The 24402-nt window shown below is 41.6% G+C and overlaps 1 protein-coding gene across 3 annotated transcripts in view; it reads right to left on the bottom strand.

The window, feature by feature from the left end:
• Positions 1 to 693: 693 nt before the first annotated feature.
• The window catches only part of tspan9a (tetraspanin 9a), a 165301-nt gene continuing 141592 nt past the window's right edge, over positions 694 to 24402 (bottom strand). For 2 of the 3 annotated variants that reach the window (XM_019361916.2, XM_003447062.5), the window contains 6 exons: positions 22190 to 22381; positions 19063 to 19137; positions 12490 to 12591; positions 12067 to 12198; positions 8429 to 8512; positions 694 to 5024 (listed from right to left, as the gene is read on the bottom strand). In XM_019361916.2, coding sequence (XP_019217461.1) covers positions 4953 to 5024; positions 8429 to 8512; positions 12067 to 12198; positions 12490 to 12591; positions 19063 to 19137; positions 22190 to 22381 — 657 coding nt within the window. In that variant the 3' untranslated portion in view covers positions 694 to 4952. The remainder of the gene's footprint in view (positions 5025 to 8428; positions 8513 to 12066; positions 12199 to 12489; positions 12592 to 19062; positions 19138 to 22189; positions 22382 to 24402) is intronic. The other variant, XM_013272507.3, reaches the window with a different exon arrangement.

Genomic DNA, 24402 nt, shown 5'->3' on the forward strand with positions numbered 1-24402 from the left:
ACAGCCTCATCCAAACCAAAGCCTTCCAAATTCAGGTTAATGAAATGAGTTGTGCGGTGGATGAGGTGGGGAAATTACAAAAAGAAATAAAAATATCTGTGATTGATTCTTTCCACTTTATTTCAGTACGTTATTCATACAAAATAATCTGTACAAAGGCTAAAATAGGTCATTTTTTTGCATAGAAGGAACAGTGATGGAAAAACAAAAAGCCCGGGTGGAATGGCACAATAAACTCCACTCACTATCGCACACAGGCCCGATAACAATTAGGTTAACAGGAGGGGATCAAGCTGCGCACAAAAATACTGAGCTTTTCACTCTGCGCTGTTGAAGCGTGAGACAAATTGGCAATGGTTCCCACTTTCATCATCTTCACTTTGTTCTTTAGAAAAAGAACCTCTTCTTGACTGGCTCACCACCATTAGCTCATCTCAGCATCTTTAGGACAACAGTCCCCCAGGTTTTGTTATGCTTTTTTAAAAAGAGCCCAGACAGGGATTGCATACACAGAACACATCATGTATCATGGGATCTGCTATGACGCCACTTCACTTTGCTCTTCATGCCGAGTCTTCAACTCCACCCCACCCCCCAAACCCCACAAAACAAATTCTGAATCAAATCTAATTGGCGGCAACATAAAAAAGGAATCCGAAGCATCAAGTCATTAGACAAGAAAGGCAATAAGTGTACTGTATGGTGAGATTTTTTCTGACACTCTTTCCTTTATTTAAAAAATAGTTGATTTAGCGAGTAAAGAGAAAGTAGTGCACCAGCTAGTATAGATATTCAGAGTGCTTTCACGTGTAGCAGAAAACTCCACAGGACAAGGCTGGCAGGTATCAGATAGTGCCACCCAGCAGAACACAACATCAAACACACCATTTCTAGAGCATACATTTCCACTGCTCACATATTCAGCTTCAGCACAGGGGAAGGATTAGGAGCAGATTACAGAAATAATATGTCGAAGGTGGCAAAAAAATGATTCTGACACACACACACACACACACACACACACACACACACAAAGGAAAGGAAACAACAACAAAAAACAGTTTTTATGTTCAGAATTTTTCACAGCAGACGAAACCCAATTACTGCATGTGCATCCTTCCTTCACTATTTCCGTGGCTTACTGGGAGTGCTTCCTTGGATGAGACGGAATATTTTATAATCCTTCAAAAAAAATATTTTTAAAAAAATCATGTTTTACTAAAAGATGAAAATGCAGTCAAAAATATATGAGGACTGTACTGACAAAAACACAAATTTACTTAACATTTACACCGCTCTCGTGCTTGAAGCGAAAACAGAGGCAGGAAATCTGGCAGACATAAAAAATGGATAACATACAGTACAAGTGTCTGTAAATGAGCATAAAAAGGGCACGGGCTGTCAGAAAACCAACCTGTTGATGTGAATGTTAGGCGAAGTGGCAGAGGTATAGCAGTAAGTTACATCACTTGTAAAATGGGCATATTTACATGGTGAGCTGATACACTGGAGCGAGATGAACTCTGTTGTACAGTCGTCTAACAGTTCATGCTCTAAGAATACAAAATGGGTCCTGCACTGGCAGCTTGAAGAGATGCTGCAGATTATACCTGCGCATCCTAATTCAATTTAATTTGATCCTAATACAAAGAAGCACAACGACAAAAGCGCAGTATGTCTTCTGTGGACTTTGCCTGATGCTATATGCCAGATTTGCCTTCTATTTGTTCTACGTTAATTGCTTTAACCGCCTGCATCGTGGAAACACAGAAAAGGCATTTTTGCATGTGGTAGAGGAACACCGCAAAGACTAATCCTCTAGGAAAAAATGCTTAATGATGTCATGTACTCAAAGTAAACTACAAAGGGGGGGAAAGCCAATAAAAACAGAACCTACAACAAGAAAATCAACAGCATATTGTATAAAAACAAACATTTAAACAGCAGAAAAGTGTACAAAAAGAACATAATTAAAGAGCCCCACCTGTTAAAATGGCATTCATCCCCGCATATTACAAACACAATGTAACATTTACTCTGACATAATCACGGAAAATGGGGTAAGGATTTTACACAGAGAAGAAAATGTCGCCCCAGTCAGATCAGCCGAGAGCAAACAGCTACAGCGTCTGCAGGCTGAGGCTCTGACCTCCCAACGGATTTCCTTTATTCCCACTATTCTGCATTCCTGTATTTCTGTTACATGTGTGGCTATCTTGGGTTTCCTTTAAACCTTCTTTTTTGCAGTAAGGATACAGCACAGCCTCATTTGCCAAACTGTTTTGAGCTATTCCCCCGCTAACCCGTCTCGGGTACCTTACAAGTGCTTTAAGGTGTCCAAAGCACATTGCCAGTTACTGTATAGCGCCAGGTGTCTGCAGAGTGAGGCAGTAAGTAAGGGATGTGTTGAGTTTGTGGAGGCAGCCGAGCAGAGGAAATGTGATCGCTCGTGCCTGCACTGTACATCAGCAGCTGTCATGTTTCCCCCATGGACACAACAGGAAGAGTTGGAGCATATGGGGGCAGACAGTGTATCACAGCCAGCAGGGTCACTGCACAAAACAGCACAAATCTGTTGCTTCCTGTTGCAAGAATTCCCCTTTCTCTTCCTAAAACTCTCCTTCAGATTAAAAAAATCATCAGCCTAATTTTTCCTAAAATGCCAACACTGACTTCAGGAGATACTCTGAAGCATCTCAGATCAGGTGGACACGTGAGTAAATGAGTGGCTTATTTTCTTTGTTAGTTCAGGTACTTCATTGATGCTTCATTCAAAGCAATAAATTTAATTGCAGCTATAATGTAGGACACAATTTAGAATGCAACCACTTGTAAAGGTTTAATTGGCAGCTTCCCTGGTAGCCAAGCTCAGCTCAACTAGTTACACATGAGCAGGCGGTATGGGCTATAAATGGGAGACTTCACTAGGTGCCTCTAAATCCTAAAAGTACAGTACTCTGCATCATAAAGATAACACAATTCCAAGTTTATATGAGCTTTTACTGTGTTCTGAAAGAGTTGCTGCTGAATTAAAGTCCAACAAACTTGCAGGAATCTACAAACTGAATCAGCTTGAATGGATGAGATGAAGAGAGACAGGGCACAGTAACAGAGACTGTACCAGTATAGACAATTTCTTTAAAATCCTCCCTCTGTAGTAAACCTTTGTGAAAAAAATCTGCTAACATTCTGTGACAAAGGTTTTGTAATTATTGGCCGGCTTATTTACCGCTATTTTTTGGTCTTGGTTAAAATATTCTTCCCAGATCTCTAATTGCACTTGCTTTGGAAAGTACTGTGTCACAACTGAATACAACCTTCCAGAAGCTACAGTGATCCTTTGTTCTTTATTCCACCGTTTCTTTGGAGATTTTGAAGCCTAGAGCAGAAAATGCCCTCCAGTGTGGAGGGCATTTTTTGAAGTCGCCACAGCAGATGGAATATTTTCAGTCTCCGGGAGGAAGGCTGGCACTCTGGCCTCCTGCAGTGAATGTAGATGTAAACAGACATAAACTGATGTGTCCTACAGGGCATGTTGCCATACATATCAGTCTGAGCTTTGATCTGGCAACACTCACACTCCCATCTCCCCCCACCTCTGGTTGCTGTGAGAAAATGAAGCCTACGTAAAATTGAAGGGGGTTGCAAACCAGAGGTGTAAACGTGTGATGAGCAGGAATGTCAGCAGAAGCACTGGATGGAGCATGAAACTCATTGCCGCCTGACACGAAGAAAGAAAATTAGAGTGAAAAAGAAAAGAGAGAGGCAGGGGTGAGTTATCAGCCGCCGAGAGAAAGCACGAGGAGGGCGGTGTGAATGGAGGAGATCTTCAGTATAGAAAGGCGAGAGCCACCTCTGTTAACGCTATCGATAGCCGAAACAAGACAACGTGTCTGCTCTGTTTTTGCCCCATCCTGCCCTGGATTCTAAGTGTTTCTCAGTGGGGTTTTTTCTCCTCTGCAGCCTGAACTGTGTGATAAAATGCATGCGCGTACACAACCCAGTCTGTTTTCTCGAAGGGGGGACTTTATCACCTAGATCTCTACAGCTGACAGTGCTGCTGGAGCCCTAATAAACAGCCATTTTACATCATTTATATTGTCTAACGGGGAGCGGGTGTGCTGCTGTGTGGCAGCACAAAATGCATGTGTGCGAGTTTGTTCGCAGACATATTTTTGGTGTAAAATGAATCCACCGATGACTCCTCGTGCTTACGTGATGCTCGTCCATGAAGCTCATTTCACTTATAAACCTCTGCATCCTTACATGTCTTTGCCCGTCTGCAGCAATGTTACCTTCAAACCAATCCCACACACATACCCACACACACATTGCACCGATCTGTTCGACACTTACATTCCACAGGATGATATACTTACAAAAAAAATCCAACAAGAAAACAATAAGTTTAAAATAAAAACATTTCAATGATAAATCAGTGAAGTAGAAAACTAGCATGCCATGTTGGATCTTTTTCATTTACAAGGGGAAAAAACAGGGCTAGAATTTAGTAAGCATGAGGAAAAAAAACCTCCACATGAGGTGGAGGGTATTGTCAGTTTCATGGGTTTTTCCCCCTGTGGGGGCTGTTTGGGCATTTGTAAAGTCTTCATTATCTCAGAGTCTGTCCTTCCCTCCAGCAATTAGTTAGTTCAAGCCAAAAAAGAACAGAAAAAGCCAAAAAACAAGTGTACTCAAGAGAAGGGACAACATATGGGATTCTCTTCCTTGCCAAAAGTAGGCGCCTCTTCTCTTCCAGTTGTGTTACTCTTTGGCAAAATGAATGGTGAGAGGAGACAGCAGGACAGAGCAGCTGGAATCTGTACAGACGATCTGGGAAGGGGAAAAGGATGCTCTAAAGAAGTAGGGGGGAAGCATGGATGTATGTTTGAATCAGAGTCTTTATCCCATCAAGCACTGGGGCTCCTCTCCATTTGGTGCTTGTCCCAAGGCTAAGCGTCATACTTCTTTCCCGTTCTGTGAATGTGGTGGAACAATGTCATGGAGAATGCCATGCCCAGGAGCTGTGGAGGAAAACAAGGAGATCGTGAACACATGCTCGTGTCTGTCTATAGTATCTAGTTATGTGTAATATATGTGCAGGTGTGTCTGTGTGGTCTACTTATGTTGACGCCTTGGGCTGCGCTTCTGATGCACAGTGAATCGTGTGCTGAATCACGAACACATTTTAGTTCAGTTTCTTTTTCTCAGATGGCCTTCAAATGGAAGCTCTGGAATCTTTGTGATGGCAAAATGTACAGCGTGTGCAAGCATTAAGCCAATGAAGTAAATTGAGATGCCATTGAATCAAAGTAGCCAGCTATGTCTTTGAAGTTTCCATTACCCCTGATACTTCCACATCAAACACAGTCACAAGGCTGATCCTAAAACCATTATCTGGCAAAGTTGTGATGGCAGGGAAACTGAAAAATACTGAATGCTGCATAGTTTTAATAAAAAAGGAAATGTGGACTCCACTGGGGATCCCTATGGTCTGTGATTAGCTGGGGAAAGCTGCTGATTCGCTTTTGGTTTCAGTCAAAACCTAATTCGCAGAGCGGCTTCAGAGAAAATGCCACCTTAAACTGGCGTCAATCAAAAAAAAAAAAGTGCCATTTTAGGTAAACATCCAGCTGAGGCGGAGTTAGGACAGATAAAAAAAATGCTTCAGAGCCAACCCAATTATTTACATCTGAGCTCATCTGTGCAACTCTGACAGGAAGCTTCTGCTGTCTGCTTCATTCAGTCTGAGAGACAGGATGACAGTTGCTTTAAAGCTCAATCACAGATTCCTGCTTAAAATGTGGAAATATTTCTGGGATTTCTGAAGCATTGTGGATAAACACACACCGTACATACCGTATTTTCCGCACTATAAGGAGCACTTTAAATTAAAATCTTTTAATTTTCTCAAAAATTGACAGTGCGCCTTATGTATGAATTCTGGTTGTACTTACTGACCTCGAACCAATTTTATGTGGTACACGGCGCTCAAAAATCTGTCAAAAAATGTTTTAGTAGGACTTTGGTAAGCTACGAAGCTGCACCGCTTGATGGATTGTCGAAGCATTATGGCTGCCGTAGTCAGGAGCCTGGCAGAGTAATCTGGGTCCTAAACTCCGTCCCCTTCAGGTCCCAAAGTCAAACAAACACTGCATCACTGAGAGTTAAAAACTGTCTGAATTCTTTCATCTTTAATAAAATGATCAGCGTTGCTGCTTTACCAGGTGTAACTATTAAGTTTAACATCCAGGCACCCATGAAAACAGGATTTATTACATTTAACAGAGTTAGAAGTCAGCAGGAAGTTAGCTCGCTAGCTTCCACCTAAACATGATATAGCATGTTCTGACTGAGAGATTTCTGAAACAGTTCAAACCTACAGCTCTGCTATCACTTCCAACATAAATGAAGACAGAAAACTAAACAGCAGTGACGTTTGTAGGGTTACTGAAGTTGGGCTAGCTGGTATATAATGATGTGCTACGTGATCGCTAGCGACACAGCTATGCTAGCATAGCATAAACACAGTGAAGCTGGAGGATGAACGCTAACACTTTTCCACTGGATAAAAGTTAACGTGAGGGTTCCTGATGGTTAGGGACAAATGCGATCGCATGGCAGGATGCTGTAAACGGACCAAACTTCAGTCAGGAGAACAAGTGAGATAATCCATCCACAATACCAGGTTAGTCATTAATATACTGCAACAACATGGGAATAGAGCAGCTGCCAGAGAATTCAACATTAATGAATCAATGGTACAGAAGTAAAGGAAGCAAGAAGAATGAGTTGAGTAAAGTTTGACTTATCTGACTGTTTTGTTTTGCTTAATGCACCTTATGGTCCGAAAAATACAGTACTAGCTTTTGACAAAATTTGTTATTTACAGCATGTTTCTGGTCCTAAATCATTAAAAAACAAAACAAAATAACATTATGGGACATTAGATTTATTTATGATGCTCTTCATTGTCACATCTGCAAATATTTCCCAACTTGACCTTTGGTTTGGCCTGAATCAGAGGAGGATGTGTGTGCGCCCAGAAGTCTCAGTGTTCTGCACATGCCTGATGTGTGTTTGGAGGAGAATGTGAAATTTAACAAATTCTTAAGAGCATAGTGTGGTCATATATAATGCACACATTTCTCTGATGTGACTGTGCAAGAGCTATCCCTCCCCGAGGACATTATTACGTGCAGAATCATACAAAACTCAACAGTGAGATTTGCCTTCCTTGGTGAGGACACCTTGCTCTGAATTAACCATGAATTCATGCATTAGCAAAGTGAAGCCTTGTCCTGCGTGCACGCAGTCACAGACATATCAGGGTAGGCAGAAAGAAAATATCGAAAAACAAGTCTTCATAGCATCAAAAATAAAATCAAGGGCACGGACATACCGAGGAATCCGTGTGAATCTATGGGAAATGTAAATATTGTACCGAAAGGTTTCATGGGCAGAGATATTAAAATATTCGGCACTTGTCATGCACCTTGGCAGCAGAAGAAGTGAAAAGGACTGGAGGGTAAGGTGCAGTCAGAGATGTCGGGTGTTGGAGATTAAACGGACTTAGGAAAAAGGTGCACCAGACAGCTATTGCCACAGAGGATGATTCAGGAAAAAGACCAGATCTCTGCTGGATCTTATAGTGAATTTACAAAGTCAAGGGAGTGTGAAAACATTCTCTCAAGAAGGTGCAAATTGAAGCAAAGACCCCTGACAGGTTGCCAGTAGTGGCATATACAGACCGTCTAGCGTTCACACTCACTTTCAGTTGTTACATGGATGCATGAACTCGTATTGTTCTTGCTGCCCTTGTTGTCCACCATGCTCACACAGGTTTCTGTGCAGTTAGTGGTGCTGGCTACCTAGCGCTATCACGGCTTCTGTCGAAACACTGGCTAACCGGAGTGAAAAAAACAACAACAAAAAAGACATAATATAAAAAAAAGACTTGCAGTCAAAATTTGCACAAATATGGTTAAAAAAAGGTTCCCTGTTGTTCTGTGAGTAGACACTTTTAGAGTGCAATCTCAAAGTAAGTGGAAATACTACATTCTGAAGAGACACACTGAGATAAAGAGGGATAAATCTGAAGCAAGTTTAGTAGCAAAAGACAAACAGAAGCGCCAGTGGAATTTCTACCACCACTTGCTACAGAGCCTTTAATCTGTGACTCTATACCTGCTCCTCTATATTCAGCATCTCTGCTCTCCTGTCGTCTCATAGCTCCTTATATCATTCTTGGCACAAAGCCACTTCACACATGATCAGGGTGCACAAGACAGGAGCTTCAATATTTCAGGATGTGCTGGAGCCCAGAATGCCCAGTGAGAATTCATAACCTTTTAATTGTTTTCAATGTGGGCAAAAGACACAAAGCAGGAAAAAACAGGAAAGAGTTGTTTCTCACAAATTCTCCTACCTCCACTACCAAGATGACCATGCCTATGGTTCCCAGCAGATACTTATTGTCATCCAGCCATTCCTCCACTTTCTCAAAGCAGCCCTGAAAAAAGGAACAAACCATGTTAAAATACCATTAAAATATACATTTTCAGTTTATGACACTGTAGTTGGAGCGATGGCTGCCCCCTGTTCAGTTACCCAGGAGAAAACTCAATCATCTGGTTTGCAGTTTTCCTGCAAGAAAGCATTTCTTTAATGTGAGCTATACCATAGGATGGATAACTAGCAGGTGAGTTATTAAACACAGGTGAGTTATTGTGAGCGATGACATTTATATGCAGACGTACGGGACACATAAGCCGACGCGCGCACTAATCGTATGCTTAAATACATTCCCACCTGGGTTCATTCAGAGGCTACTCACTGGCAGGGATATAACACGACACACTTAAGGGCAGTTTCAGCAGCAAAGCTGTGGCCCTGCTGGTCTGTGGTTGCTGAGGCAGCATGTAAAAGTTAACTACAAAGCGTGTGGCCATCTCCTCTGGGCAAGATTACACACAAGCTTTTAATGATGAGCTTTCCCAATGGGCCAGCTCAATGTCTGTCTTTTCTCATTTTGGCAATTATATTACAGCTTTTAATCCTCTACTTTGGACGCGCTAACGAACCACATGCCAGACCAATAGCAGATTAGAGTAGTAATACGAGAGAAAACTGGTGAACATTGTGCTACAAGGTTTTGTGAGAAAAGAAGAGCTGTTGTCTCGAGAACAATAGAAAAATCCATTGGATTTAGGCAATAAGAGGAAAACTTTAAAGCGACTTTAAGTACCCACAAAGTGTTGGAAAAAAACAACAGTGGATTAAAGCTTACAGATGCATGCCTCGTTTAAATTTGGGGAGCAGAAATTGGCAAGTATTGTATTTTAGAGCAACAAAAGCGTAATTTAAAGGCAATATGTTAAAGCACTTCAAACATGGCATTAAAAAGTAGGACGCTGTGGATCTAACTTTCCAATACACCATGAGTTTTAATGGGAAGCAAAGTATCAACAACCCCCAACACGGAGCAATTGTTGTTCACGCTGTAGTCACTTTGTGTTTTTGTTTTGCTGTCCCTTTCTTTCACTTTTCAGTATTTTTCTTTGTGGTCACTTTGTTCCTCTTAATTTGTCTCTTCGCAGCTGTTCATCGGTATGCTCGTCCGCACCTCTCTGTAGTAGTTTTCCGCCTCGAGTTGTTTCGTGTTGTTTTCCTGTTATGGACATTTTGCATTTTGAGTCTGTTGAAGTTTCTATGGTGGTTTTGTCTTTGTGGTTCTTTCACAGCTTTGCAGTCCTTTGGTTAATTTAAGCCCCCCAAAAAATGCACTAAGAAAATCGTTTCAAACCAAAAACTTCTTGTGCACAACTGAACCTCTGCAACAACAGTGAGAAAACCTGTGATCACTAAAACGATGTAAGTATGCTGATTATTTTAAATTAGCCCAACTGCGTGAGCATGGTCATAACATGACCTGTTAATGGTGCAACTTAATTTGTTAATGAGTTGGAGGTTTAGTGAGTTGGGAGCCCATATGGAGAAGAATTGTCTGAAGAATGGACAAAATACAATTTTTTGAAACCCCAGAGCACAGCTGCAGCAGTAATCAGGATGTACAAAAGAGCCATAGTAACACTAATCAGAGCCACAGTGGCCCTCCACCTGAAACGCCACAGACAGTGCACTGCTTCCAAAGTACAGCTCTGAAAATTGGAAGAACAAGTGGTTCAATCTCACAATGGAAATTTGAATTTTAGCTTAGAACATTGCTTAATGTCAGTCTCTATATACGTCATAAAAACCCCTCCTCCTCACTCTTCTTCTTTGGCCTAAAACTGAAAGATCGAATGTTGCTAAAGAGCTGAAAAACAGCCTGATGAAGATTAGGATCACAAGATAAATTGGTTTGGCTGAGATGGGGATGATACACAGCGTGAAGCTCAACTGAAAATTGTAAATACGGTATCTAAAAGTTTCAAGGACAGCGAGTGGATGTTAGACAATGTCAGACAGGTATCTTAATTGTGTACTTGAGTGCTGAGGAGTAAAAACGCATTGAGAAGTGAGGTGCAGTCAAAAATATCAGGTGCTGGAGATGTTGGAGATTAAATGGACTTAGGAAAAAGGTGCACCACAGACAGCTATTTTTATACGCCATGACTCAGGAACAGAGCAGAACTCTGTTTGGATCTTGTAGTGAATTTACAAAACCAAGGGAGCAGAGAGAAACAGGGAAACATTTTCTCGAGAAAGGGCAAATTGAAATAAAGACTCCTAATACCGAGCCACCCCATCACAGGGGCAGCATTTACTGAAAAGACAACCGTTTTACAATGACATATTCATACCGCGGGGACGCTAAAACTCTTTTGTTATGTAGATGCACCAGTCAAGACCTTTTTGATATTCTGGTTGTCCACTTTGCTTATGTCCCTCCATAAAAGAAACATGCCTGTGCAGCCTAAAAAGGCTTCAGTGTCAGTAAAAACTTCACATGTATATATTTTGTAGGCGCACTGAGACTGCAGGGCAAAAAAAGATAAAAAGAAAGAGTCTGGCGGTAAAGTGAAAAAGCAACCGGGGTTCCTGGTGAGTGCTGAGATCACTCCGAGTTGTTGCAAAAACGCAGCATAAACAGTCTGCACACACACACACACACACACACACACACACAGCCAGTTAATTGCTGGCTACCTCAAGTTAACGTCTGTTTCCGTTGGTACATTGGCTGACTCAAGCAAATTAACAGATTACACTTCAGCAGTCAAAGCTGCACAAATGTGGCAAAACCAGTTTGGCTTTGTTCAGACAGTTTTAGAGCACATGTTCTAAGTAAATAGAAAACCTACTATGAGGAGAGACAGTAACAACACAAAGAGGGATAAATGGTACCAAAAAGCACCACTGAACGACATAGGAAATCGTTCCTGCCCGTGGCCTTCTCCCTGTACAACTCCTCCATCTAACACACTGTAAACACTGCAATAGTTACACCCTGTTTGCACACACTCTACAGTCAAATAGCAAATGACAAAGTTCACAGGTTAGAGTCAAATGTCAATCATATATATTCCACCTCTGTAATATCCTTTGTCAATATTCTTGATATTTATAATTGACTGACTTGTATATATTTGTGCTATTTCTTAAATTTGCAAACACTGTAACAAATTGTGTTACTCAAATAGTTTAGTCTGTTACTGTTACTGTCTTGGAGTAATTGTAACCCACATCATTTCCTCAGGGATTAATAAAGTATTCTGATTCTGATGTCATAGCAGTTTTGGGCCCAGCATGTTTCCTATAATCTGGACAGGAATATTGCTTGAATCCAACAGAATACTTTCAGAGTATCAGTTTTAGAAAGAGAAAGGTCAAGGCAACACAAACTATACAGCCGAGATTAGGTAGAAAATGACTTTGTGTATCATTCATATCCTCCAAAACAAAAAGTTAAATACAGTATATTCTGTGGAGTCATTTTAATACCGTAAAACTTAGTTTTGAATAATTTAAAAAGAGCAAACACGTGACTCTTATACTTAAAAGCAAAAGCAAAACACTGAGAAGCAAAACTCAAACCCTACATCAGAGTCCAGGTCAACTCACCCTGTTCCAGAACATGTTGGTGGAGTTCCGCCCACAGTTCTGGTAATGCTCCTGGCAGCAGCGATCAGGAACTACTTTGTCCTTCAGGGCCTCGTGCCAGTCGGTGTATCCTATCACTCCACAGCATTTCCACTGTTAATGCCATACAAATGTCAGACGGAAGATGAGTTAATGCTCTGTCCTCAGCGGCCCCAAAAAAGCTCAAACAAACTTTAATTTAAAATTTTAATTGGTCACTTTCCTTTAAAGGACAGCAAAAAAGGACTGAAGTGTACTTGGACAGCAGTTTGGGCTTTTAAGGTCACACTAATACCACAGCTACAAGCCAGGACATTAGCTGGAATATCTGAATAGATTTTAGTCATTTGTGCTTAAACATTCACTCTGACGTTTCTCATATTGTAAATGCATGGCGTTACTTACCTCTGCCTGGATGATGTTCCAGGCATTTCGCAGGCCTATGTTGTTTTCTGAGTTGTACAGAGCCAGCCCATCCTTGAGATCCTGTTTGGCATTCTCACGCACCTGGAGAGGATAAAAGCAAACATTAGCCTTAGTTAGAGATCTTAGTTTGGAGGGGTTGGCTTTGCAAGAACAGTCCGGTGAGTTACACCATTCAATACCTCTTTATGTTGTCTTTATATTGGAGCAGGCAGTTGAAGCTTGGGTGTTTGTAGAGGTGCACTCGCATTATTTCAAACTGTCAGCATCCTTTTCACACAGATGCAAACAGTAGTGGCAGGTGTGCAGTTAAGTGCTTTTAGTGGACTGTGTATGACTGACGAATCATTAGCGCAAAGCAATCCGACACTACAATATAAAGACATAAAATGCCAGCGACTTCACAGTTATGGGTAACCTCTTCTCTTGTCAAATAAAAATAACTCGGCGACAGTAACGCGGACCGCTATGTGATGTCTGAACATCTGACACGTCATGTGTCGCTCACACGCTCGGCTTCAACATGCCCTTCAGCAGTGCTAGCAAATCATTTTCCTCTTGAGTGAACACCAACAATTTGCTCAGGGTTGTGCCATGTCTGAGGGAGATTAATATCTCATTCGGTGTGTTAATGAGATACAAAATCAGAGCTTTAGCTCTCCTGCAGTTTCATATGCCTGTGGGGATTTGCTAACTGCCAGGACAGATTGAGAGGCGCTTTAGATACGGGGTAATTATGACTAGAAAAATGACATGGACTGACAGAACCACGCTGTACATCTTCACGAGCAATAAAAGTAATATCACAACAATAGAAATGCACTTAATACTTAAAGCTTAGAGTTAAAGAGTGTGATCAGGAAATCTGCACAGGACAAGAGAAGCTGCATTAGCACTGTCACGTCCAGACACAACAAGGTGATTTCAGCATTTCTCAGTGTTTTTAGGTGTCAATAAATCCTTTAGTGAAAGAATAAGGAAGAAAGTAACAATAAGCAGCCAGAAGCCTGGCTTCTATAAAATAATAACGCATTTAATGTCACTTGACTATCTGTCTTACACATTAGAAATAGTACAAATCCAACTTTCCTTTGACTGTACAGAAACGACATTCAGCTTTAAATTCACTGGTTCACTACCCTTGTTTTTCAGCTGCAAGGCTTTTGAAATCTATTTGCTGAATTAGACATAAAAGTCAAACTGAATTTTTACTGATTAATTAAAATTTCTCGGGCAATAAAATGCTTTAGTAATCATTAAAGATGCAAACCCCATTTAAAACACCCTCTAAAAGCTTTGAAATAAGACGAGAATTATTTGAAATCCCATTCTTCCTCCTCGGCCTGCAAGTTTGCTGATGCAGATCTCTGTCCTCGTGCAGGAAAATGAAATGAAGAACAGCAGCACCATCAATCTCTGCCTTGTGCTTTGTTTCTATCTGCTATCTTGTCTTCTCCACCTACAGTAGGCTGTATGTGATGTTGCTGGCTCATTACAGACTCCTCAAACAGTCGCTGGAGAGCGGGGTCCCCCTTATTGCAATAAAAGTCTTCTTCCGAGTCTCCGATAAGTCACTGCACATCATTTTTTTGTGTGAAAGTCTTTGTTACAGTGTGAAATGAAAGTTAATGATCCAGATTTACCCCTAACGAGAGGCAGACAAATGAATACAGAGCAAACAGGGAGTTTGAGGATCGTGCGGCACGCCGACCCCTTTTTCTCCTCGCCACAGAAGCGGACAAAAACACTATTTCTCGACTAATGCTTGCACTGCCGGTCCTCAAAACTGTTGACAAATAACAGGCCAGCACCATGCTGTGGCAACATCTGACTTCTGGGAAGTTTTGCCTGGATGTTGCCACACAATATTTCACGTGTGGCATGTAGACAAAGCCCTGAGACAGAGCTCATATGTCTCATTGCATAGATAAGCTTGTAGTTTCCTCTGTGATGACCAAGTCTGCACACAGCAATATACGACCGCACATTCATCACAGAAATCTAAAGGGTTCAGCTTGGCCGGCTGAGAAAACACTCATAATTCACAGAAATGAAAAAAAAAACAAAAAACAAAGAGAGACAAGAAGATATACACGGTGAGGGCGGTGGAAGGAGAAGCCTTTCTGTCCAAACTGTTCATGTTTCCCGTCGCTGATCACAAAAATAGAGCAGAGAGCGGGTGGTAGATTGTTGGAGAAACACCTGTCCCAGATCTGGTGACATGGTAACACCCAGGGGAGCAGGTACACCGAGACCTGTCACTGTTCAGATGTGAGGTTACACTGAATACTCGTTACCAGAGTGTGTGCCACGACAGAACCGACTGCTCCAATTTCCAAAGACGGGAAAGATCTGATCATTTCAGAGAAGGATACAGCCACCACAGAGGTGCACCGTCCTCGAGTTTTGCCTTTGGGGACATCTGGCTAACGACTGGTGTCTCAGCAGGCTGTTTTGAAAATGCTGTGGAACATTTAGAGTTCCTCACGTAACACGGAGAGCATTACGTATTAACATGAGATTCTGTGAAAACAGAAGAGACGAGCAAAACTTTTATTATGTCAGTTTGCTCACTTAATATCTTACGAAAATTGTACAGCTTCCATCTGTGAGTTAGTGTATTTGCACCTGCGGTGGGTAAACTATAGATAAAACCTTTATCTGTCTGCATGTTCAGTGCATGCTGACAGGAAAACAGGGCAACGATCTCGGGATACCAAACACAGTCAGACTAACAAGTGCTCAACTTTCCACTGAAAAACCTGAATCTGATTTTATGTGGGGATGGCTAAGTGCTTAGGAACAGCTTTGAACTTTCAAAATGGCTAATATCTTATCTACATATTCACACTAGCAAAAAATATGAAGGATCATCATTGATTGTTGTTTTAAAAACACTTTTCTTTCTTTTTTTGTCCCTGCACTTTCTTTTTGGTCAACTACTAAATTAAACAGATTATTGTTAAGTTGTAGCTGCTCCCTTGTGTTCACCAGCTAGTAACTCACTTTGGTTCTTTGCTAACTGATGTTGTGTTGGGGCTGTTAAATAGCTTTTCTTGTGAAATTTCTAATCAAATTGCCTCAAACTCCCAAGTTCCCACGCTGGCAAGTGTTCACATCGCATTAACGTTCAGTACCAGAGCAGCTCACATCATCGTTTACCCGACAGCTGTATATTAAAAATATACTTTACAGTGGAATATTCCTTGGCATTATTGCTATTTTTCTTTTTGATGGAGAAATGATGAAGCGACTCCACACATACTCACCTGTCTTCAAATCTCATCTATAATGCAAAGAACCAGAGATCTGCCTGCATACGCAGGTTTCTGACGAGACAGGAGGTGCAGAGAACGCTTTTTTTATGTGTAAAAAAGTGACAGACAGTTGAGCTGATATTCTATCCTCAGCTGTGGTACACTAGCAGGCACAGTAGATTTCATATTTGATGTAAACTGCACCGAAGTACACAGGATCTGAACCCAAGTCAACCTCTTCCAAACTGAACTTCTGATTGTAATTTGCTGTCAGGGTATGGTACACAAAGCTCACATTATCACAAATACCAGACTTCAGGCTCAAATGTTCCTAAATGCAGAGTTTCAAGCATGAAGTTACCATTAAATCCTATTTAAATAAAACATATTCAAAGCTAAATAATCCAAATCAAATTGCCACTTATTTCACTGTTTTGTGAAGCAAATAAAACTGCCTCTTGTCATATCTTCAGTCTTTTGCTGCATGCTCTTTAAGGATAGACCGAACCTCTTTCAAACATGTTTAGTGCTTTTTTCCTCTCACACGCAGTCATTGTTGGGTCATATACCGTCTGGAAACACTGGTTTTAGTTTCAGGACTACTGGGAAACTAAGAAGCTAACAACGTTTCACTGTTGCTCTAATTGCAAAGCTCAGGACAAATACATTTACTGCCCTGAAATTGTAATAAATGATGTGAATCCAAACAGAATCAGTGCCAGAGGTCTCCAAACAGCACATTATTAAACACGTTACTTAATTCCCTCAGTTGCTCTGCAACCCTGTGCTTTGTAGCCCGAGGCCAGGGCACTTGACAGAGTCAGGGGAAGAGCCCCACTCCAGCTTTAATTGGTCGGGGAAAAATAATGCACAGCCAGGAATTGAACATAATTCTGTCTCTGCACAAACGTAACACGCAGCTAGATGTGACTGCTGCTGTCGTTGGGCTGTGAGTAAGACATCAAGGATGTGCCACAGCCTGCTCGCCTTTTCCATGCCAAAATTTGCTTCCTTCCTCTTCCATGACTCCATGTTTGCCTTTTTCCTGATTCTTTTTCTAAAATTTTACAGTGACATCTAATTTCACTTCTGACATGGCTGACCTCTTTCTCCCCCCTTTTTGTGTACTTCAGCACCCTAACACATAACAAATTCATCCTTCCCTGCCATCCTTTGATATCTCATTTCTTTTTTTTCTTCCACCTCTGTCCACACCTTCCACCCTTCCTTCATTTTTTCCTCGCCCTCCCGACATCCCTACGTACATGCTCCGGTGCTTCCTGTCTCTCTTGCAAAGTTCTGCTGCCTCATTCTGAGCTAATAAACCTTCACTGGTGTTCAGCTCAGCGTGTTGGGTCGACGGAGGCACAATGAGGTCAGAGCGTTAAAGACGGATGGCTGTAATCTGGTTTGCCGCCCAGCCATCTGCTGCAGTCAGCTGGTTGCTAACTGCAGGGCCAGCCTTTATTATACTACGCCCTCTACATGGCATTTAATCAGAAAGCTTAACACCACTGGGCTGTGGAAGGAATGAGGAGTGCCCACGCATAAGCCATACCTGGAGGCAAGACTGCTGGGGTGAAGAAGACGTGAGAGAAATTCTCTATTAACAGGACTGAGCAGTACCTCCTAAGTAGGATTAAACTGGTGGAAATGGACGCTAAACGAAAAAAACATGTTGCAACAAACGCAAGATACTATATGTTTGTCTTTTCCTCCCACCCGTCAACAGATTGTCGCCCAGAAGGATCACAGTACGCACAAAGAGTCAGTCATGACTTAAATATGACCTATTTGAGAGACTAAAATATCTGTTTTGCAGGCCTCCGTCGATACACGTTTAAAAGCTGCCAACTACTGTACCGTATGTCTTCCAGTGTTGTTAATAAATGCCCTGTGATTAGGGGATCAAATAAGAAAAGTGAATTAGTGATTCCTCTGATCACAGCCTGTAGCAGAAGACGAGGGGAGCCTCACACGGCATACAAGATCTCACTGGAGACGTAGAAAAAAAACCCAACCACAAAACAAAAAGCAATATGTGAAGGTCTTCTGTGACTGTCCTTTTAGCCAAAACAGACAAGCTTTAAAATATAATAACGCAGTTTCCTAAATTTGCAGGACATCCTGATTATAGCAGTCTGAAAATGTCATCTCCAATAACATGCAATTTACTTTAAACGCTTTGCCTTCCAATGACATTTGAAGACCAATAAAGGAAAATATATTTGGTTGTGATCCTCATTATCATGGTTTCACATTCCATTAGGTTTAAGCCAGGATAAACACACAGTAATTTGGCAAGAACGGGGCAAACATAAAACACGGTGGGTATTCACTGGAACTTGTGCGAATGAGTTTTCCCCGGGTAATGCCCCATGCTTTGCTAATGCAGACTCAACTGATTTCTCATTTAGGAAATCCTCAGCACTACTGGGCTATCTTTTACTGACTTCACAGGTGATGGGAAAGGCACTGCTCTGAAGTCAAGAGGTTTTCTATTTAAATTCCGCCGGAGGGATCACGGTTAAGCCGGTAATATTTTGATGATAAGGCAACAGACATATTTACTCCTGACAGGGTGTGCCTGCGAGACCCGATCCGAATCTGAGAATGGATTGGCTGCTAAATGAATTCCTTTATCTGCCTGAGAGACTAGGTTTGAGCAATAACCTCAGAACAAAGAGGCAGAATTAGCTGATGTCCCGAGGGCCGTGTGACATAAGAGAGCGAATATATAAATAGACGGATCTATCAGCGACATGTCCTTGAAAACACAGAAGTCTTCATCGCTCGTCCTGCACAAGACACTTGTCTTCTTCGGGATGAAACATTTGTGGTTGGATCAGATTAAAGATGAAGATGAATTCAGCCTGCACGCGGACATCTGTAATATCCAGAGCTTTGCATGTAGGCAACTGCTGTTACCCCCATACACATTCACCTGATTTAACCTCATTCATGGGGTCATGGGAAATATTCCTGGAACTAATTAGGGCGAGCCAACTGTTGGGGATTGAGTTGAATTTTGTGGCCTAACCTTTGACTGCCGTGTTAATGGTGGGGTGAAGACACTCAAGCTTCTGACAGAGAAACAACCAAATATAAAAACAGAAAACTCTGATACCAAGAAGCAACTGGAATATAGGTATGCTTATCACACTAACACCTTTTATTGCTTTCTGCATTTGTCTGTGATCATCTGTGTGTGTGAGAGAGTGTGTGTGCATGCTTTCTTTTAACGTCTTCAGCTGGAAGAATAAAAGACAAAATTCGGACATAACACATAACAACTTACCTTATCTGTGTACACAAAGAAGAGGATGAGCAAAATCACCTCTGCCAGAAGAATTATCAGCAGGACAATGAAGAACTGTCAGACAGAGGAAGAGCACCGTTACAACAGCAGCACTGGCAATATTGTAAATTGAATTTGGGAACAAAACTCTGAACAGCTAAGCTTCTTCTGCGGTTAAGTGCTGTTTTATCTGAGTTACATGATGAAAGAAAAAAAAGACACAATTTCACAAACTTCACAGTAAGACTTGCATCGATGATTTAAAGTGCATTTATTTATACTCCAAACTCAAATGTACTGTGTGACTCATGGAGATACACGGATCATTTAATGATCTTTTAATTTCGGTTAAAGCAATTGTTTGACATCTTGTGAAACATAAGGCAAGGGTTAAATGAGATGAGCTAGCAGCCAATTAGTTTAGCTTAGACTGAAAAAAACAAAAAAACAAAAACTAGAGAGAAATAGCTTCATAGCCTGGCTTTATCTGCCAGCTGGCATCTCTTAAAACCCAATAATTAACACATGAATCATCATCAAGGATAAACAAAAAAAATAAAGCTGTAGTATTTTAAGGTTAATTGCCCAGCTATGACCCAGTGAATCACTTCACATGACCGTAAAACCAGCCCTAAATAAAGCTAGCTGGCGTTACCTACTGACCCCTCCATTTATACAGTTCAGCTTGGCTGGACAGTTTCTGGCAGTAGCTTTATATTTACCAGCTGTATTAATCTCCTCATTTTTGCTCTTGACAATAAAACAAATGAGTAAATTTCCCCCAAAATGCTCCAGGTTTCAGTTAATGGTTTCATTTGGAAGCAGCATACACAGAAACCAACATTTCTCAAGACAAACAAAGAAAAAGAAAAAATCCATAAACATAAACAAAGTAAATTTAAAAAGGGAGAAGGAAATTAGAAAAGAGACATGAAGCAAGAGGTGGGAGTGATGGTGGGAGGAAAAAAGGAGAATCTCTGTGCTGGAGGGCTTGTGAATGTGTGAGGGGAGTGTAAAAGGTTTAATACTTCCTAAGATTAATTTCTAGCACAGCCTTGCATCTCATCTACTACTCTCTCTACTTGACTCCATTACAGCACGGTATTTACCAAGCTCTCCTGCACAGCATGGGAGGAGGCATGCAAACCTAGATTTTTGAAAAACCCATTAATTCCAAACTCATCTGGGAGGGAGGGTGCAAGCTATTATTTATGTCACGGCTCACATGATATAGTTACAACGGTTTGCTGGTGCATATGGCTTTGCAGCCCACAGAATGATTGTTGTTCACCCACAGTCAACTTGTCATACTTTTCCTGGCATTTACAATCAAATGAACTGTTTCTGCAAAGCAAATTGGTGGTGCTTCAGCGGCCTTGTGTGAGAGCATGTGTTTATTTGCGCACTCAGCTCTGTGGGTGCATGCTCTCATTTGCCAGCAATTGCACTGTTATCTCACCTTGTTTTGTTTCTTTAAAAAATGTCTCAATAAAACTATTTGGCAGAAAAGGCGCACTGCAATATCGCTGCAAAGGATGTCCGGTCTTTGAATATTTCTAATCCAAAGAGAGCTGTACGCAGACCAACTTCAAAGATAATATGTCAAGGTAAACGCTCAGATCTATTTGCGCTGGGAGATCTAAACCTACTCTTGATGTTTCCCCGTCCTGAGCCCACACCACCACCACCACCTCCCCAAACCTTTGGATGTGCTCGACTGGACAGAAAGACAAACAAACAACAGCAACGACAGCAGACATGGATGCCCTAAACAGAATTATCCTGGCCAAATATAAAAGGCTGTCACACACAGATGTGGCAGGAGACTCGGTGAGAAACATCAAAACTTTGATATTTTCCATTAACTCGCATTTTTTTCTCTAATTCCAGCCATCTTTCACACCACTCCGCTCTGTCTTTGCACTCTGCTCTCTCTCCCTGCTTCACAGTTGTTAGGCAGGTGAAGGAAGCCATGTCTAACACTGAGGATTTGGTGGGGCTTTTGACTGATGCAAGAGCTTCAAGGGATTGAGCTGTTTGTGATGTTAAGTACTCAGAGCCCCAACTCCACTTCTCATTTAAAGTTTCTATACATGAAAGTTTTTTTCCCTTGCCTTTCTGCAGTGGATCCCTGCAAACCTCATTCTGTTGGGTGAACTCTCATAATTAACTTGTGCTTAAGATAACACAGTTGTACAACTTTGGGCAAACAGTGCAACGTCAAGACAGAACAGTCTTTGTAATGAATAATAGAACATTCTCAATTCTTGAGCTTCAAAAGCATCAAGTGCCTTTTGGTGTGCTCTATGCAAATACTAATTCAGCCACAGATTCCGTACAAAAAGAGCCCCCGCCTGAAATTCCTTTCACTGGGCTTTCACCAGAGCCATGGCAATGACATGCATTAGTTGCTATTAATTTGCAGAAAGGGAGAATCCTATTGCTCAGCTCTAATTTTCCTTTGTGCACTCTTGAGGTTCGATAGAGGGCAGACTGAATTACTGAGCTAGCCCCAGTCATCTAGCTCTCCCGAGGGTCTGGTAATAGGACAAATACAAAAAAAGCTCCTGGTGGCCTGTGACCAGTGTGCCTTTAAGTATAGACACTTGCATGCAGTTTGCATGTGACAGTGCAGACAACCCTTGCAGCAAAAAGGCACAAAACACGAGCAGTTCTCAAAATGTTATGGCATTGCTTTTTTTTGTGTGTGTCTCATCTTTGGCAAAATAACAATGACTCTTAATGGTCCATTAAAAACATTTCCAAGCTATGAAATTAGGGCTGCTACTATAAGTGCTGTCTTTGTAGTTTGCACAAACTTTGGCCCACTGCCACCATTACTGTTTTCTATCAACTTTATACATTCATGAAAAGCTCATCTTAATATTTCATTGCTGCAAGGGTTGTATTTATCAATAAAATATGCAGCTTCCCCAGGGGTGCCAAAACCTTCTAATACAACTGATTGCAAGAGGTCAACTCTACAAATGAATTTCAGTCAATAAATGCACGAGTGAGAGAAATTAAGGGAAGAACTACAATGTGTACATTTGTGCTGCTGACAGTTATCCATGTTTTAAAAATGTTTTAAAAAACATTATTTTGTAGGTATCTGGATTTAACTCACGCTCAGAAGCAGGCACTTGTTCTCCTTGATGGCACCCAGGCAACCGAGAAAGCCTGTTACCATGACGATGGCGCCGATGGCAATGACCATATTGGCAGCTGACAGTGAAGGGAATGAGGGTGAGAAGGTGGCGAAGCTGCCCTGAGACACCGAGAGCCAGATGCCCACACCGAGCAGCCCGCAGCCACATAACTGCAAGGCAAAAGATAAGACAGACGACAAGGTGAGAAAACAAACAGACAGGCACAACCTTTTCAGGGTAAGCTGCAGAAATGATTAGCATTCAAATTCATCTTTAGCTCTCCACTGGCTGCGTTGGTTTAAAGCGAGACCTGCTGAACAATAACAGTAATTCAAAGAGTAAGATTAGCTTTAAATTAAAAGCCATCTCCACCTCAAAAGTCCCAGTGCAACAGTCTCAATTTCCCCTCCAGCAGCCTGAGGAACTGCCCACACAATCATACATCTCCAAACACTGGTCAAAAAACGAGAGACTTTACACCAATTACAACTACGATAAGCCAATAACGCTCTGCAAGTGATTAGAGCAAAAACTGGGCTTGGGCCATGCTGGTTTTGCACGTTTGAGCTGATTTCATTAAATCCAGAACAAACAGACATGTAATTACTGCCAATCGCTGTAATGAAAACTTCCCAGATTTATGAAATCTGCTTGCAGTAGAGTTGAGCTTCACCTAGAGGGAGCAATTCCCTAATCTCACCCTGTCACCCCGCCAGGCCCCTGCTGTGTGTGTGAGATCTGCAGAGTCCATTAATGCAATAAAGTGTTAATGGAAGGCTTAGACTGGCAGAGCAGAGAGTCACGCCTGCTGATGTGCGAGTCCTCCTATCAAAGATCAGAGCAGTACATGGTCACCGCTTTGAGAGTTACGTTTTTATGGAGACCTAACAGGATAAAAATCAATAAAAGAAATACACATGGCAATATATATGAAAACCAAAGAGAGCTAAAATATGCAAACAAACCAGGGTAAATGATTGCACCATTACTCTTTCCTCCTTTCTATTAACACCGCTGCCCTCTTCCCTTCTCATCTTTGCACCACTGCACCAGAAAGCTTTAATGCCTGTCAGCAATATGTACAACAAACCTGCAGTGCATGCAAACAAACAGACATGGAGGAGCACATTTATACACAGCATACAGAAGCAGTCACGATCAAGAAGAAATTACAGAGAGATGTGTGTCTGTTGCAAACTGCTTCCTTTTGTTTTACTATTAAATAATTAATCAGCCACATGGAGAGATAATCTGCAGCAGCTGACAAAGTTTAACTGTCAGCTAATAACAAACCTGAAAATTTGCTGCACTATCAGCACTTCCCTAGCAAACAAGCGTAGCTCCAGTTAGACAAATGCACACAAGTGTTGATCAACAAAGTGACTGGAAACAAATTAGTAGGTGCAGAGTACTCAAAGTCGCTCTCGGCAATGTTAGGTGATGATGTATAACTGATGTGCAACTTTGGGATCACAGCTGCAGACCTCATGAAGTGGGGACAGATACCTCAGGTCTAATGAGTCCTATAGGATCTGTAAATACGTAAACTGAGCCTAAGAATTCAGTTCTCAGATGTCAAATGAGCCGAGTCCTACTCTCACTGACCTGCAATATGTACAAGCTGTGACCTCCACAGATACAAACTCCTCAGAACGTATACATACATCAGCATATTCTGCTGAATGAATGATACACTTGGTCTCACAAAACCTGGGAAATGACTACGAGCAATAGAAGTGAGAACAAAGTGAAAGAATCTGGATTGTGCATAAATTCCTCAAAGATACTTGAAAGCCGAATTCCAGAACTGATTGACTGAGTCTGTGAAAGCCTGGAGTGCTCGCATAAGCAAAGTCTGTCTGCTGTCAAGGTTTACAAGGTTGCTGTGAACAGACCAACAAGCATCAGTATGTGAGGGAAAGGTACATCGGTGCTCAAAAGACTTTCAGTCATTCATAATCTAAATAATTCAGAGGCAACTGGCCCTTTATTCTTCCCTGATTAAAAACGGGAGAATAAAAATGTCAATTGAAAACGCTGGAAAAGGTCATGTCCTTATGCAGAGCGGCTAATATACAGGATCGCACGCGCACCATTCAGAAGGCCAGATTAAAGAGAGCGAGGAGGCATTCAAGGAAGCAGAGGACGAATAGTAAGTTTAAGAGGGCAGAAACATAGAGCGGATTTACAG

Source organism: Oreochromis niloticus, linkage group LG7, assembly GCF_001858045.2.
Source record: "Oreochromis niloticus isolate F11D_XX linkage group LG7, O_niloticus_UMD_NMBU, whole genome shotgun sequence".
NCBI lineage: Eukaryota > Metazoa > Chordata > Actinopteri > Cichliformes > Cichlidae > Oreochromis > Oreochromis niloticus.